Source organism: Rissa tridactyla, chromosome 6, assembly GCF_028500815.1.
Source record: "Rissa tridactyla isolate bRisTri1 chromosome 6, bRisTri1.patW.cur.20221130, whole genome shotgun sequence".
Taxonomy (NCBI): domain Eukaryota; kingdom Metazoa; phylum Chordata; class Aves; order Charadriiformes; family Laridae; genus Rissa; species Rissa tridactyla.
Window position 1 is genome coordinate 68,267,408 of NC_071471.1, and position 15,398 is coordinate 68,282,805.

The 15,398-nt window shown below is 42.4% G+C and overlaps 1 protein-coding gene across 13 annotated transcripts in view; it reads left to right on the forward strand.

Moving 5' to 3' along the window:
• The window catches only part of TACC2 (transforming acidic coiled-coil containing protein 2), a 157,622-nt gene that overhangs the window by 134,271 nt on the left and 7,953 nt on the right, over positions 1-15,398 (forward strand). For 12 of the 13 annotated variants that reach the window (XM_054206583.1, XM_054206582.1, XM_054206585.1 and 9 more), the window contains 4 exons: positions 891-971; positions 8,199-8,342; positions 9,227-9,303; positions 13,778-13,821. In XM_054206583.1, the coding sequence (XP_054062558.1) occupies positions 891-971; positions 8,199-8,342; positions 9,227-9,303; positions 13,778-13,821 (346 nt within the window). The remainder of the gene's footprint in view (positions 1-890; positions 972-8,198; positions 8,343-9,226; positions 9,304-13,777; positions 13,822-15,398) is intronic. The other variant, XM_054206589.1, reaches the window with a different exon arrangement.

Here is a 15,398-nt window from a genome sequence, read left to right on the forward strand (position 1 = left end):
GAAACATAAATCTCGCTTTTCTCTAAGTTTGTCTGTACGCAGGTAGAGGAATGCTCTGCCTCATTTGGCATGGGTGTAGGGAGGCTTGGAGGGGAGGTGGGAAAGAAGCAAAATAATTATTTGATTCTTTCCAAAGTAACTTTGGCCTTTTGGGAACTTAAGGGACAGAAATATTTTAATTTAATTCATATAATACATAAACTTAAATTTCATCAACACTTTCGGTTATCCTGTGCCACTGGTGCATATATTTTGCAGAAGTCTTTATAAAACAAATCTTTTTAGCTTGAACACAGGACTTGATGTGTGGAGAGTTGTCTTGACACCTGGCCTTAGTAGGTCTGTATGCATAGATTGATTTCCAGAGATTGAGGCCCTAATTCTACTGACATTAAAATTAGGCTTTGGTTTTCTAGTAATCTATCCAATGCAGAATTTGGCATGGCTTCTTTCTAGGAAAAGCAAATTGTTCTGCAGAGTAGTTCTGTGTGTCAGGACATATTTTCTAGAATATTTATAGTGAAACCTCAAAAGGGCAAAGGCTGAATTGAGAGCGGCAGCTGTCATAAATTCACATAAAATGAAAACAAAAGGAGAGGAGTCTGTGAGAAACAGCTCTAGTTTCAGAAAACGTTTATTTTACCCAAAGCGTTGTTCATACTTACCTCCTAATAAAAATTGTTTGTCTATACAGCTACCTCAAAGCTAAAAACTACGGTTTTGTGTCAAAGTTCTAGTCGCGAAAGAAATACGGGATGTGTTTGTCACCCAGGAACTGTCAGAATTATACATTAAAATACAACATTCCATTTTTGAACGTGTTAAACATTTTTGCTATGTTCTTAATACATTTTTTTCCTGTGGATTGCTCACAACCCAACACTTGACAGGAGGAATTAGAGTTTGCTGCAATGAGGATAGAAGCACTGAAGTTAGCCAGGCAGATTACCCTGTCTTCTTTCCGCTCCGAGGTATCTGCTTTGTGCCTGCCACGTGTGTGTGAGTGTGCACAGACTAAGAAACCGAGTGCTGCTTTTTCTTTAACAAGGTAACGACGGCTCTCAGAGTGCGGTGCTAAGCTGTGCGCACCTCAGTGAGGCACCAAAGAGCATGCTGAAAGCAGTGCTGCACACTGAAATGCTCTCACCCGCTCCACTTACAGAGTGCCGCTACATCCGAATTAACAAAAGGCGATTTGAAGGCAAGAAGCAGGCACTTAACCTTTCGCAGGAGACACGTTCTGCCATCAGGTGGCCATTTGTCTTCTGTCTACAGCAAAATTTGTCCTAGAATGTTTGACGGCAAAGCAATACCGAACCTACTTCTTATAAAGATGCCACAGATTTTGACTGTAGGGGCATTTTGCCTTTTGTTGGTATTTTTCAGCTTGAAATCAGACACCTTGAGCCTCAGAGTTCAGAAGTGAGAAGTTCGATCAACCCTGCCCTCAGGCTTGAAGAAAGGGTCTACAGCAGGCTTGGAAGGGCTATAGAGCTCCCCCAGCACAATGTGTCTTTATTCATGAAGATCTGAAGTTTTTTTTTTTTATTGTTACTTCTATGTTGAGCTGGCTAGTGCCAGAGTGATGCTTTGCGCCACTCTTAGTGGTCCTCGCTGTGTTTGGAACGGGACAGAAGAGCTCACTGGTGCGCTGGGTTTGGCGGTCAGCCGGTTGTGCAGCCCATTTATGATGCCCTTCATGGTGCTTTTAACAAAAAAACTCAAGCCAAAAATGTTAGTGGCTTTCTTAGGGGGTGGTATCAGCTGAATGAGATGCTGATGGGATGGCAGTGTCCTGCTGCAGTGAGATGTTTTATTCCAAATGAGGAGAATGTGCTTCTGACTCGTACTTCTCCAGTGACCTTTCCCTTCTTATACTGTCCATCTATAAGTCAGAGGGAAGTCTTTTGCCTGGTTCTCTATCATCTTGAGTTCATTTGCAACATAACAGCATTTGGGCTGGTTGTATGGTAGAATTACTTTTCTGCTCTAAAGATCAGTCATAAAGTAGCTAGTTCATAAAAGTAAAGATTTTTTTAGATCAACTGAACTTTTATGAAAAAATAATGATCTTATTTGATTTATTTTGCTTACCTTAAATAACCCACGAGCCACCTGTTTCCACGGTGCACATATACTTACCGAAGTAAACCCATTCCTTGCATATTTATGGGTGTTTTAAAGTATGTGGCTATAGTCTTCTATTTAATCAAGAAAAACGTGCCGTTGTCTTCATTAGAAACCAAGATTAACCTTCGCATTAAAGGAGTGACAAAATAAATGCCGTTTTCCTGCTTGAGTACTGGCCTGTGTGTGTCGGTGTGCCCTTGCTCCGTTGCCCGGAGTGGCGGGTGTCAGAGGAGGGCGAGGTGGCATCCTCTCTAGATCCTCTCTACCTCCTTATTCTCCCTCTGCCTCCTTGTCCTCCCAGCGCTTTGCTGTAACATGCAGCTTTTGGGCTCTCCGGCACCAGGAAACACTCGAGATCAAACCTATAATAACACCTAGATGCTTTTCACAGGTTATACAAAAGAATTCTGTTAGACATCTGCATTTTTGCTAGTGGCCAGCAATTCAGAAACTCACAAATTTTGGACTATTTCAGCCTGAAGAAAATAGGTTCGTGTGCTTGTGAATTCTTGCGTGTTACCCAGGGAAGATTCTGAGCTGCAGAAATGTTACAGGATGTATTTGATTAGGTGGAGTTAACATTTTAAAGATGCTTTTTAACATCACTACAGCATCTTCTTTTATATAGAGCAAGTTTATGAACTCCTTGGAACTTAGAAAAGGGAAATGGATTTCATGTGAATTTTTGGAAAATTCCACTAATATGTATGCTAAAGATAGCAAAAACGATAAGCAGAGCTGAGGAGAGATAAATAAGCAAAACTCCACCCTCTGACAGAGAATCGGTACCATTTTGACGTTCGCAAAGCCCCGTGTTGGTCCGGTCGGAGGAATGCTTCTCGCTGAATACGGTGGGTGTCGTCTTAGGCTGGGAAGGACTTTTGTCCTTGCATAACTTTCTTATTTCAGTGGGAGGTTGCTAATGTAAAATTAGCCTGTGATGACAGCCCTTGTGACCTACGGTGACTGATGGCCTGGATTAAGTATAATAGGATCCACCAGACGACTGCAGTGACTTAAATTCGGATGCTAACTGGCAGAATTCCCTCCTGGTTGGCTGGCCTCCGTTCTTTTTTTAACGTTGTATAATTACATTTAACATTTGCTAAACCGTTACAGGATGGGGTAATAAGAATAAGATGTTAAATAAAGACACAAGCACTTGTTATGGCAAGTTAGGTCACCTAAAAAAAAATTAAATAAAAGCATTTTCTGCTAGTACTGCGACTGAGAATAAGGATGTGCAGTTTGTTGTTCTCAGACAGAGGGAAGTTATTTGGCCACTCCTAAAGTTCTCGTCAGGCGCTTCAACAACAGCAGGGGTAGTCGTCTGTTCTTACATTGCCAAAGGTTTCTCTCTTCTGGCGTTGAGATGAATTCACAGTTCTCTATTAAACTGTCTCCATTAGGATATCCTGTGGCCATTTTTTTATAGGTGCAGCTTGAACAGAAATAGGTAGGGTTTGTGTCCAGCACCCTGCGGAGGCTGAGGCGGTGTGGAGCTGGGTGTTGAGGTAAGATCCAAGGAAAGGAGAGAAACTGAAAGGAGAGGCATTGGCACAAATGGGGTTGGCACTTCACGGCTTTGGGGGGCTCTCCTGGTAGTGAGGGAGGAATATTTCCTTCAAACAGGGGTACCATTTTTGCTAGTAAAACTCTACAAGCAGGGAACTTACGCTTGGATTTTACTTGCTAATCAATATATTTGCAAGCACAAATAGGTCTTGGTTTGCCTACGTTGCCTTGTTTGCACGCACATCAATTAGTTAAAAGAGAAGATCATTTGATAGGCACCCAAACAGTATTTGGGTGCTTGTAAAGGACAAGCTTCTGGTGGGAGGTGTCCCTGCCCAGGGCAGGTCGTTGCAACTAGATGATCTTTAAGGTCCCTTCAAACCCAAACCATTCTGTGATTCTAATTTTCAGAAGGGCTAAATACATATTCCTCTAAACAGTATGATAAAAAGTAGTTTTCGTTTCCATTATTTTTTCTGTTTTCTTTCGCTTTGACCTGCTGGAAGCGAGGTGCCCGCAGCTGGTTAATCGATGCGCATTTATTCCCTGTCCGGTCAGATATCCGGTTTCTGTGAAAGGTGCTGGGGAGGGAAGAGGGAAGTGCGTTGGGCTCTCAAATATTTACACTAAGATTGCAGTGACCTACATTCAGTAGTAATTCCCCTGCAGACTCTAATCTTTCTGTGCGAGGTTCAGTGACTTACAAATCCCTACGCTTATTATTACCCCAATTAACTGCTTACCTTCTCAGCAATTAGGTGTTGAACTTGAAGCACTGACAGAGTTATTTTGGGTAATACCGTCATCTTGTTGGTCAGGTTATACTATTGTCTCAGGATAGGAATATTTGGAGGCAGCAAATAACAGTCGCTAATTGTGCATCAGTTTGGAGCTGTGTAAAATTGGCTTTTGAAGTAGAACCACGAGGACTTTTACTGGTTGGTCCTGCCAAAGAGCCGGCTGTGACTGGTGTAAAGTGTTTCCAAAGTTAGGACAATACTGGTCTGACGGCTACTGCAAGCGTTTCTGCTCAGTGGTTCAATTCCAAGAGTTTTTACAGTCATCTTTGGAAATTTTAAGTTGTTTTCAACAAACAACAAATGTCATTGTTACAATCCTTTTGTACAATTTACTCAAATGCAAGTGGGGACTAGAGAAAACATAACTATGTGAGTGAGGTGTTGAGCACTATATAAAAAATATGAGTATGTATTAAACGCTTTAAATGTTCTGTTTTCTTTAAATATTTTATCATTCTGGCAGTTACTTTGACACGTTTTGAGGAAATTTGTGTTTCTTTTGCCACAATTAATATCTTCCAGCAATCTCTTGATGAGATCCAGCAAATGAAGCTGTAGGAGGCTTTTGAAATGCGATACGTGCAGTTCCACAGGTTGATCTTCAGGATGGCCTTTCTCTTGAGGCCAGCTTTGATGATCTCATGGCTCTTTTTTATCTCTCGGTTTTTCTTGCCTTGTGTTTGAGGAGGAACAAAAGTGAGGTTTTTCTTGAAGTTAGGGTCCTGAGTTGAGGCAGCAGTAGTCTTATTTATTGGCTGTTTCACGCAGATCTGCGGACAGCACCACGTGGTTTTGTGTTTATGCATTGACGTGGATGTTGGAGCTTGTGTCCCAGGTGTATTTTTTCCTGGATAGCTGTTGTATGCTGGGAGAGACTTTCAGGAATGCAGACTATGTAGTTCTGATAGATCTTGTGATGCTTTTTCCTCAGGTAGGAGAATCCACTGGATTTGAGCTTGCACCTCCTAATTATGTTGGAATTGATTGTTATTTTGTGTATTCCTGGTTAAATGGAGCGGAAAAGAGAAGGTGTGGCCTGCTCTATAAGTGATAGTCAATTCACTTCCGAGTTTAAAAATACAGAGCAAATTAGTGAGAGTCTCATATAAATGAAGATACAGCATGGCATTATCTAAGTACTGTTTAGCTTATTCTTGCTCTAATTAAATTTTCTTGCCTGGGCTTTTATTGTTGCTGTTTCCTCGAGTTGTCTACAGATGTGCTATCCAGAACATCCAGTCCTGTGTTTATCTCGAGTGAGCACTGGATGTCATTTTTAATATAGCTGCTTCAATAAGGTGTGATGTGAGAACTCAGAAGGGATTGCAACAAAATTAATAGTGGGTTTCGATCCTTTCTGTTAATTCTAGGCTACGCGAGAAGAACTGTGGGCAAGTGAATGGTTTATGGAATGGCAGCTGACAAATTTTCCTTTAGCTGTGTTGAAACCAGAACATGTGGTGTTGAAATTAATGGGGTCTATTTGTGTGCATGTTGTGGAGGCGAGGCCTGCACCTTGATTCGGATGTTACCTACTCACTTTCACATCCCTGTGCTTCAGGCAGTAGAATGTGACTCTGCTATTTTATTTAAAGAAAAAACACAAAACAAAACAAAGCCCAAAAATAACTAAAAAAGCCCAACCCTCTTTTACAGTAAAATAAAATCTTTTTCTCTCTTTTATGTAACAAACTCATTAAAAAAATCTGGATTGCTACTCTTAATTATTTCAGATAAAGCCTAACAACAAAGGTACTGCATTTGTGAACTTGAAGGAACAGAATATATTGCTTTATGCACAAAGGTAACAAGTAAACCGGAAAAATACGTTATCCCCTTTTCAGCAGCAAGGAAGTGCTGTAGCAGGAAATCTGCATGTGAATATCCACTTCCATCGGTGGACGGAAAAAGGCATTGATCAACCTGAGTTCCTTCCCCAGCCACACAGGCTGTGGGCCCCGCTCCAGCCCTCTCTGTGGCCGCGAGTAGCGTCGTCCTGGAGGCAATTTTAATTGTCATGAGAGCCCACTGAAAAATTATGCTGCTGAATCTGCAGGCTAAATAAATAATTAAAAAATAATAATAATAAAAAAAAAATCATTCCATATTTTAAAATGCAGTTTTGATACTGGTTTATCAAGTGACGTGATACACATACACAGCGAGAGAGGGATTTGCGGGCATTTGTGTCCTCCCCACTTAAGTCAGTGAGTTTGTGTTCTGTACAACGTGGAGTATCTTTTTAGGTCAGAGAAATTCAAGGAATTTCAGCCATACTCAGACACAAGATCTTTCCTGTGAAACTTCTTTTGGCGGAAGGATTTCAGATAGAGAGAATGAGAAAGGAAAATGGTTCATCAGTGCCAGAGCACGTCCCTGGCCACAGCTAAGCCCATCTGCCCCCGCGGTGCTCCCCGAGGTGGGGCTGCCCTGGGCGGGCTCGGGGCGGTGGGGGCACCATTGATCCTCCAGCCTGCTTTAGTGGGGTCTAGTAAGGAAGCAAAGTTTGGGGGATTGCCATGGTGTCTGTACCGCCTGCCCCTCTCCTCCCCGTCCCCAGTAATCCTGATTCCGTTGGCCAGTTTCGTGGGTATTCAACAGAGGAGTGGAACATTCCACCCCAGCAACGGGGATATGGGCACATCCACCCCCAAAATTATTTCGTGACCCACCAGCAGCTGGGAGAGAAAAGATTTTGTTTCCCAGACCACCAGAGGCAACGTGCGTGTCGGCTGGTTGATGGCAAGATGCAAAGCGTAGGTGGGGGACAGAGGGACGTGTGGCTGTGGTGGTGCATCTGCTGCGGGGGGGGCTGGGGGGGGTCTGCTCTCAGGGGGCTGCTGCCGGGGAAAAGCACAGGGCAGAGGTGCTCCGGTAGAGTAGCTGAGAAAGAATATGGTGTTGCTCAACTGTAGGAATCCCGACTGTAGATCTGCCATGGATGGTGTTTAAAAATGTGGGGATTTTTTTGTTTAGCATCTTCCTAATGGTCTTTTTTAATCACCTTGATTTTAATGGGCTGTAACTTGGATTGTTGGTACCTACAGTGTTGTTTGCAAGACCTTGCATCTCAGTGTCCCATCCCTCTTTTTTTTGCTCTTCCTCATTTCACATGCTAATCTGGGTCGCTGACATGAGCAAACTTGGCAGCTGCAAATAAAAACTCATTTAACTTACTAATCGCATGCTAAATACCAGTGGGGCAGCAACGTCACCTGTGTATTCTATGATTCCGTGAGTCTATATGGTATTCACACTTTTTATGAAATACCATTTGTGGCAGATACAGTATATTGGCAGATCAGACCTAAGAAAGTGAGCTGTCTTCTCGCTTCTGGTTTCTTCATCTATTTTTATGGAAGCAGAATTCCCCTTAACAAGCTCACTGCCTCCAATACTAATTTCCTCTGCTGATGTGCATTTCTTGTGGATGATTTGATGAGATTTCTGCATCAGAAAGTATTAAATTTTCTAATATAGGACCTTAACATATTGGTGGCAAAGTGCTGTCTGTATTTTCGCTCTATAAGGGTAATATGGCTCTCTTGGTGCTTACTTTGGATCTTAAATGTATATTTCAAGATGGCTAAATTCCAAGTTCCTTGTCAGTGCCATTGCTGTTGTAATTTAGTAGTTCACAGGATTCTAGTCCTAGCTCAGGACCCCGGTGCCTAGCACCGCACCCAGAAAACATATTAGCTAAACGCATATTTAATGGCTCATTTCTTTGTATTTAAAAAAACAAACACACAGAGAGAACCTGCTATCCCAGCAGATGTTTCCATCTCTAAAAGTGCACTGTACTCCCGGATCGGCACCTCGGATGCAGAAAGCACCGCGGGTCTTCTCTACCCCCAGCAAGACTTAGACTCTGCGCTACGACTCGCCAGAGCAGAGGTAATTTTCTTCAGAATTTGGAAAAGGAAATATGTGCCCCTTGCGGTTTACTTCTTTCCTGTTTTCTCCCAGCTGATTCATGTTACGGACACTTGTTCTATTCTTAAAACTATCCTCAGCCACGCTAAAACCACGCTAGAGGCTACCAAAGCAAAGGGCTCTACACTTTTTTGACATAAGTGAAAAGAAGACATTACATGAAAATACATCTTTTTTGTTTTGAACCGTGTCTGTACTATGTACGTTTTGACATTGCTATGTAATTTTATAAAAATTGTAAGATGCTAGAAATAGGTATAAAATGACGTATTTTGCAAAGCTACATGTAAGATTAGTCCGGCTAAAAATAATAAAAAATGGGTACAATCTAGTGTTAGAGTATTCCAAACTTCATGACAGATTGTGTGAACGAAAGGAGCACAAAGGAAGCCAGTCCTTTGGGCATAAAATTGCATGGACAGTCAGCCCTAAATATTGGTGCAGAAGCAGGAGAACCCCCTTAAAGGGCGCGGGACCATGTTCAGAAGTATTTCAGGTTTGGCTCCAGGTCAAATCAGACAAAGTGTGGTGTAACGTAGTATTTCCTGAAAAGTGTCCTTGATATAATCAGGAATGAAATAAGAAACAAGAACATTGCAGCTGCTCTCCTAAGTTAGTCTTTCAAAACTTGCGGATGATTTCACAGCCGAACTTTTTTAATTGCACCTTAAAGTCTGAAAAAGGGAAAAATCACTGGGGATGCTTGAAACCATTATGCATTTGAAAACTGTACCTCTGTTAATTAGAATTTGATATTAAATCAAATATTGTACACTTACTTAATTTCCTCTTTAATAGATCACTCGGTTTAACTTTTTTTTCCCCCTTTGCTTTCTTCGTTTCAGATTGTGGCCAAGGAAAGAGAAGTATCTGAGTGGAAAGAGAAATATGAAGAAAGCAGAAGGGAAGTGATGGAGATGAGGTGGGTTATTAACTTGTCACTGATCACGCTGGCAGAGAGTCTCATCTCAGCTGTGGATAGTACACAGAGTACCGTGACCGTACAACTACTTTGGTTAGCTGAATTTGTTTAGTTATTTTTAACTGCAGGTTTTGGGTTGATCCGTAACGGATGCTTTGTACTTGCTCTGCATGGTGGGCACCCCTCTTCAGGGTAATCACTGAAAACTTCTGTGTTGCTAATCTCATTTACATCCTCAAAAAAATACCAAGATAAGAGGGGTCTTCATCTAGGTTAATGTAAGGGAAGAATTTTCTCCAGTTTGTGCTGGGAATTCACACATGGATTGCCTGGTGGTGTCTCTGTTGCCTGACTGACTGGGTCTGCCTGCGGAGCTGGCAGAGGTGTGCACGCGCTAATTTAAAATTCACTCTCCACAAAGAGTTTTGCCAACAGAAGAAAGAACGTGAAGATTGTTGTGAGTAGTACAGGCTTTCTCTAGGAGATCATTGTAAAAAGTTTCTTTAACAACAGAAAACAAAACCCCGGTTGCCAGTAGGAAAACATTTCTTGCAAAGGAGCCACTCTGGCCTCTGAGCGTTGACTTTCAAGGAGATTCTACACTCTTTTCTTTGAACTGAGCTAATTTTTGTAGTTATTGCACACACTAAGATTGATTTCAGTTTGGATTTTGCTGCTGTTTAAGGGCTGATAGAAGGGCCATGAGCTTTTCATTTTCTTCTAGTTGTATCTGTTCTAATGTATTCTATTTCTCCTTGAAAACCTGTCTCTATTATATTTAATATAAAATACTGGAACACAACTGGTTTGACTTTCTTCCCAGCCTAGGTCCTACCACTTGGAAGGGTGACGACAAAATCACTGTAGTGCATGAGTTGAGGAGTATTGCTCAAAGAATCACTCTTGCTTCCCATTTAGTGAGTTGAAAGTTTCGGCCTTGAATTATTTTTTTTTTATAGTGGTAATCCCATAAGAACCACTTACAGATGAGCTTGAGAAGGTCATCAATTGCAAAATATAAATATATATTTGTATATTAAATATATAGTTGCATGAAAGTATTTCATGGAGTCTTTAAAACCTGTTATTTTCTACCTTCAAACAGAAAAACACCTCCCTCCTTGACTCATAAATAAAAGGAAACTGTCAGATTATTTTAGCATCCTTCTTTTAAGTAATAGTTTCTGGTATTGCTTCTGAGACTGAATTTTTTTCAAAATCACTTCTGTTCTAGCACTAGCTTCTTCCCAGAATTAAACATCTCGGTGGTTTAAAACTAAAGCCGATGAGCTGTATCAAGTGATGACCTGCATATGCCATTCCTGCTTGTATCCAGGAAAACTGCACTTAGGGAGTAAGGGGAAAAGGGAGGTGTGGTGCAGACTCGGCAGAGGCTAGCACGGATGCCAGGAGTCCCACAGGGCGGATTTGAATAGCGGCAGCACAGGGCTTTGAGCCAAAGCATCTTCAGAGAGGCATCTGTGGAAGGCAAGGGCAGCCGCTTCATTTCGTTCGGAAAACCACCTCCCAGTGCCCAGCTGAGTTCTCTCACCTCCCTTGCGCTCTGCTCGGGCAAGGAAACAAAACCCCGGCGTAGCCCTCGAATGCATAGCGAGGCAAAACGGAAAGGAGCTGCTGCAAGCGGTCAAACCGAGGAAGCAAACCAAGGAATGAAGAAAATTCAGAATTGCATAAGGAATGTCCCAGCGTTCGGCACACACTCAGGTGCGGTACTTGGTCTGTTCTCCAGGAACCACCTGGGTGCTCGCGCCTGCCGGCTGCAAACGGGCACCGACAGAGGTTGCTTATTCCTTAGTGAAAGGAGAGCAGGGAGTGACACAGAGCAGCTGGCACGCTGTAGATCTGTACTTTCATCTTCCTCACAGTGATTCGCTTGTGTGTCTACACCCTCAGTAAAACGTGATTTGAAAAAAGCACATTATCGGAGCCAAATTTCCCACAGGCACATCCCTAGAACACACGGGAGAAAAAAAATAATCTGATTAATATTGTCACGAAATGATAAAATATGCATGTGTGCACAAAGACAGATTTCTCTTGGAAGATTAAATGTTCAAACAGTCCATGTGTGGTAAATTAGAGATGCAGCAATTAGGTATGCCATGATGATAAGCAAGGAGTGAAGGGATTATCAAGAGTTGCGAGCACAAAAGCATCACAGTCCACAGAAGGAGAAGCAGTGCTCCTTTATCCGAGTCCTCCGTACTCTACTTGGAATACCCTGAGTTCAGCTAAGTTTCCAGAAAAACGTCAGACTGGAGGAAATTCCACTCCAGAGAGCAGTAGCCGAGATGAGAAGTTGTAATAATGTAGTAACTATCGAAGAGCCAAACCTGGGTGAGCTGTACCATAATCCAAGGGTACAACCAGAGGCAGGCAAGAAATACTTAAATATGGTTTTTTGGAGGTCTAGTTGATTAAGGGAAGTCAAGCAGATGACCTCAGAGATCCTTTGTAGCCCTGGATTTCGGTGTTTTTATGACTTGGGAAATTGCAGGAAGTCAATAAATAGACTGAATATCTAAAATACCGGGAGTTAAGCCTATGGAGCATGTCAAGGGTGAAGATGTGCATCACAGAGAGGAATGATGTGGGCAGCATCCTTTGGTGCCCCAGGCATAATGACCATTATTTAGGCTGCTTGATTGAAAGACATGAATCTGGAGCAAGACTTCACCTTGCTTTCCAAATCGAATATTATAAAAATCAATGTGCCATTGCAGTATCCACTTCTACTGAACAGCTGCCGCATGATTCATGAGGCTGGATAATGCAGAGCACGTGGTACCTACTTGAACTAGTCTAAGCTGGTAAAAATAAGAAATAGATAATGTTATTTCACTTTGCTGCCAACTTCCGTGGCGCAGCTGAGTCTGTAACAGTGTTTAATGTCATGTTCGTTGCCCCGAGTCCTTGGCTTCGTTTCCTAGGATGATAAAACTTCCTAAAGGTGCCTGGTGTTACAAGGATATGACATGGCTTTAAAATCCTTATTGCTTACAGCAGGCTTTGTGAGGTAATCTTCTTTGGACATGAAACCAATCCCTTCCTTTTAGGGGCAAACGCTTGAGGCTATCTTTGCTCTCAAAAGTGTCATTTATGGTTAAAAAAAAAGAGAGAAAAAGGAAAAAAGCCAATTAAAACAACAGGATTGTCAGCAGGTAAAGCAGCATCCGAGCAGGTCCCAGTGGATGCCCGGTGAGCTGTGCAGAGACGGGCTCTGGACGCAGCACCGAGAATTGTCGGTTCGATGTGAAGGCCGAGCGAGGTGAGCGGGGAGCCCCTGCCCTGCTGAGCGCTCTGCGGGACCACGACACCTGAGACGCTACTGACCTTGGGGGCAAGTGGCCTTCTCGGGGGGTCCTGGGCTCTGTTTGCGGTTCCGATTTGAGACAGGCGGTACTGGAGTTACTCCATTGGTTTTTTGGGAGCTCCACAAGTTTCTCCTTTCCTTTCCAAAAGTCCTCCTGTCTTTTGTCTCGGGATTTTCCCACATCCTTTCCGTAACCTCACCAACTGCAGCAGACTTCTCTAAACTGGAGCAAGTGAAAGCGAGCTAAGGCTTCAAAAGAGACATATTCAAATACCAGTGAGCTATTTTGAATATCCACTTCAGATGAAGTGTGGGGTAATTTTGTTTTTCGTAGGCAGTCCTACGTGGCTCATGAATCAAAGCACAGATCAAGCTAGTCTCATTTCATTAGCTTTATTTGGCTCTGGGAAGGGATGGATCATCTTTCTAAATCACATTTAATCTGCTTATTTTGGCTAACCTCTTTTCAAGAAGGAAATTCAAAGCCTACTGTGAGTATATGAAATAAAATGGTCTTAAAAGTAACATTTTGCCACCTCGGTTGCAAAAACAGATTTGGGAAATAGGACACGATGGATTTTGTGCTACATAATTGAATACTTCGGTCTCGTTGTCTTAAGTGCTAATGGATCATTTAGTCACATTTGGAGTGGAAGATTAGATATATTTTGGATGATGGCCAATTGTACTTCTGTTAGGTTTACTTGCTACCAATTACAACTTTACTTAACATTTAACTTTAAAATAAGCAAACACAAACATGGAGAAGAGGGGAGAAAGTAATGGAAAAAACAGACTCTTTGTAACTCTTGAATTAGACCGATGTGATTATGTTTATATTTAAATCATGATTGGTAATGTACTTTGGACACGTTTCAAATAACAGAATTTGTTTCAAAGCAGTCCCTTTTCCCTCCCCCCACCTATGCTGACTTACATGGAGAATTAAAAATCAGGTGCAACATTTAAGCTGTCGGTTTTATTTGTTATTCATGTAATAAGGAGCATATAAAAGTGTGAAGGGGTTCTGCATGTCATTTAGAATACCATAGCTGGCTTATTGAGTAGCATTATTTTCTAAGTAAGCATTAGCAATGATGATGTTTGACAAAAGGTTTTCTTTTTTTTTCCCTTTTATAGGAAAATAGTTTCAGAATACGAGAAGACGATTGCTCAGATGATAGGTAGGTATTTCTCCTCTGTAAGATGCTATCCTCCGCTCTGATTTTCTGAAGAGAGCCTAGAAACATAGTTGAAGTCTCTGGGCGGCATTTTGATGCTAACTACATCTGCTGGTGCTGCTGGGAGTCGTGACCGTCCCCGAGGACACCAGGGTGTGATGAAAAGCCAGGGCTTCCTTTGACAGAAAGTAGCCCCCGAGGCAGTCCGGGTAATGCAGAAAGGTCAGGGCTTTTCCTTCTGCATCAAACTATCCCATAGGGAACATGCTCAAACGCTTTGCCCGCAATTCATGGGAGAGACTTTCAGTGACCTAAAACCCCTGTAGTCATCCACTGCTGGCCGTTTAATGGGAGATACCAAACTTAGCTCTCTACAACAACAGGGATTATCCGTGCTAAGTGCATTGGGCAGACCAAAACCTAGATTAACTCCAGTCCCAGTTGAGAGATTGGGCAGCCAGTCCACCTCCCCAGTTACTTACTGACATAGGGATCTCCTTTAAGGTCTAAATTATGACATGTTTTGCCTCGCAATAATTAGAAAACGCCTTTGTTAACAGCACGCCCTGCGAATGAAAAACGCTACGTGCAGTAGCATTTCAAAACCAAAGGTTGCAGGACTCGTGTTTTTCCTCGGTGTGGGAGATCTGGCCCCTGGGATGTGATTTCAAAGCCTTCTCATAAGATTTCCAAAGCTCTTTTTCTTAGTCGGGCTATACAAAGTGCCGGTGCCTTGTGCTGCCCTGTACTGCTTCAGCTCCAGCTGTCTCCCAGAAAGGCAAACGGCTGAGCAGGGTCGTGGGTTCTCCATGGCCAAAATTGCTGGGAAAGAGAAGGAAAAGGAAAAGCAGGAAAAAAAGCAGCGGCTGATGAGAAAGGAGGACCAAACTCATCTGGACAAGCTCAAGTAACGCAGCAGAGTAATTTGAAATACTGTTAAAATCCATTAGGAGCAGCCTTGGAGTTAAATCTGGGCTGTGAGAGGCAGGAGAAAGGCTAGCCCGGCTAACGGTGTCTGCGAGCAGCGAGTGGTGTGAATCTAGCCTGCTGGCACTGTGTTTATTGAAAAATCAAAAGATAGATTTCCCCCCCCCCGCCCTTATTCCCCCTGAGAGAACTGTCACAGAGAGCACAGTGTGCCAGGAACGCAACCCGCGTACCTGCATCTTTCCAACAGGGAAGGACTTTTATTCCAGCTATATTACAGCTATCATGTATCGTATGATATATCACGTATCGTATTGTTTGCCCCTTTTAGAATGGGCAGTCCCCTCATATACAGTCAGTATTGTCTGACCCCCAAATGTTTGGTTTCTTTAAATTTGTTTGGGTTTTTTTTTGTTTTTTTTTTTTAATTAGTGCTGGAGTCGCGTTTACATATGTTTGTAGCTAATTTGGTTAGTTTTGCCCAACGAGAGTCAGGGGAAGTAGTTTTGCTGCCTTCCTGCGTTTCTCGGTCATTGGGAGACACCCCAGACTCCTTTCAAGTGAAGGGAAAAATGAGCCTGTAGATAAATAAATAAATGTTATGATAAAAATAATAATAATAAAATTATATCATAAATATATATAATAATAAT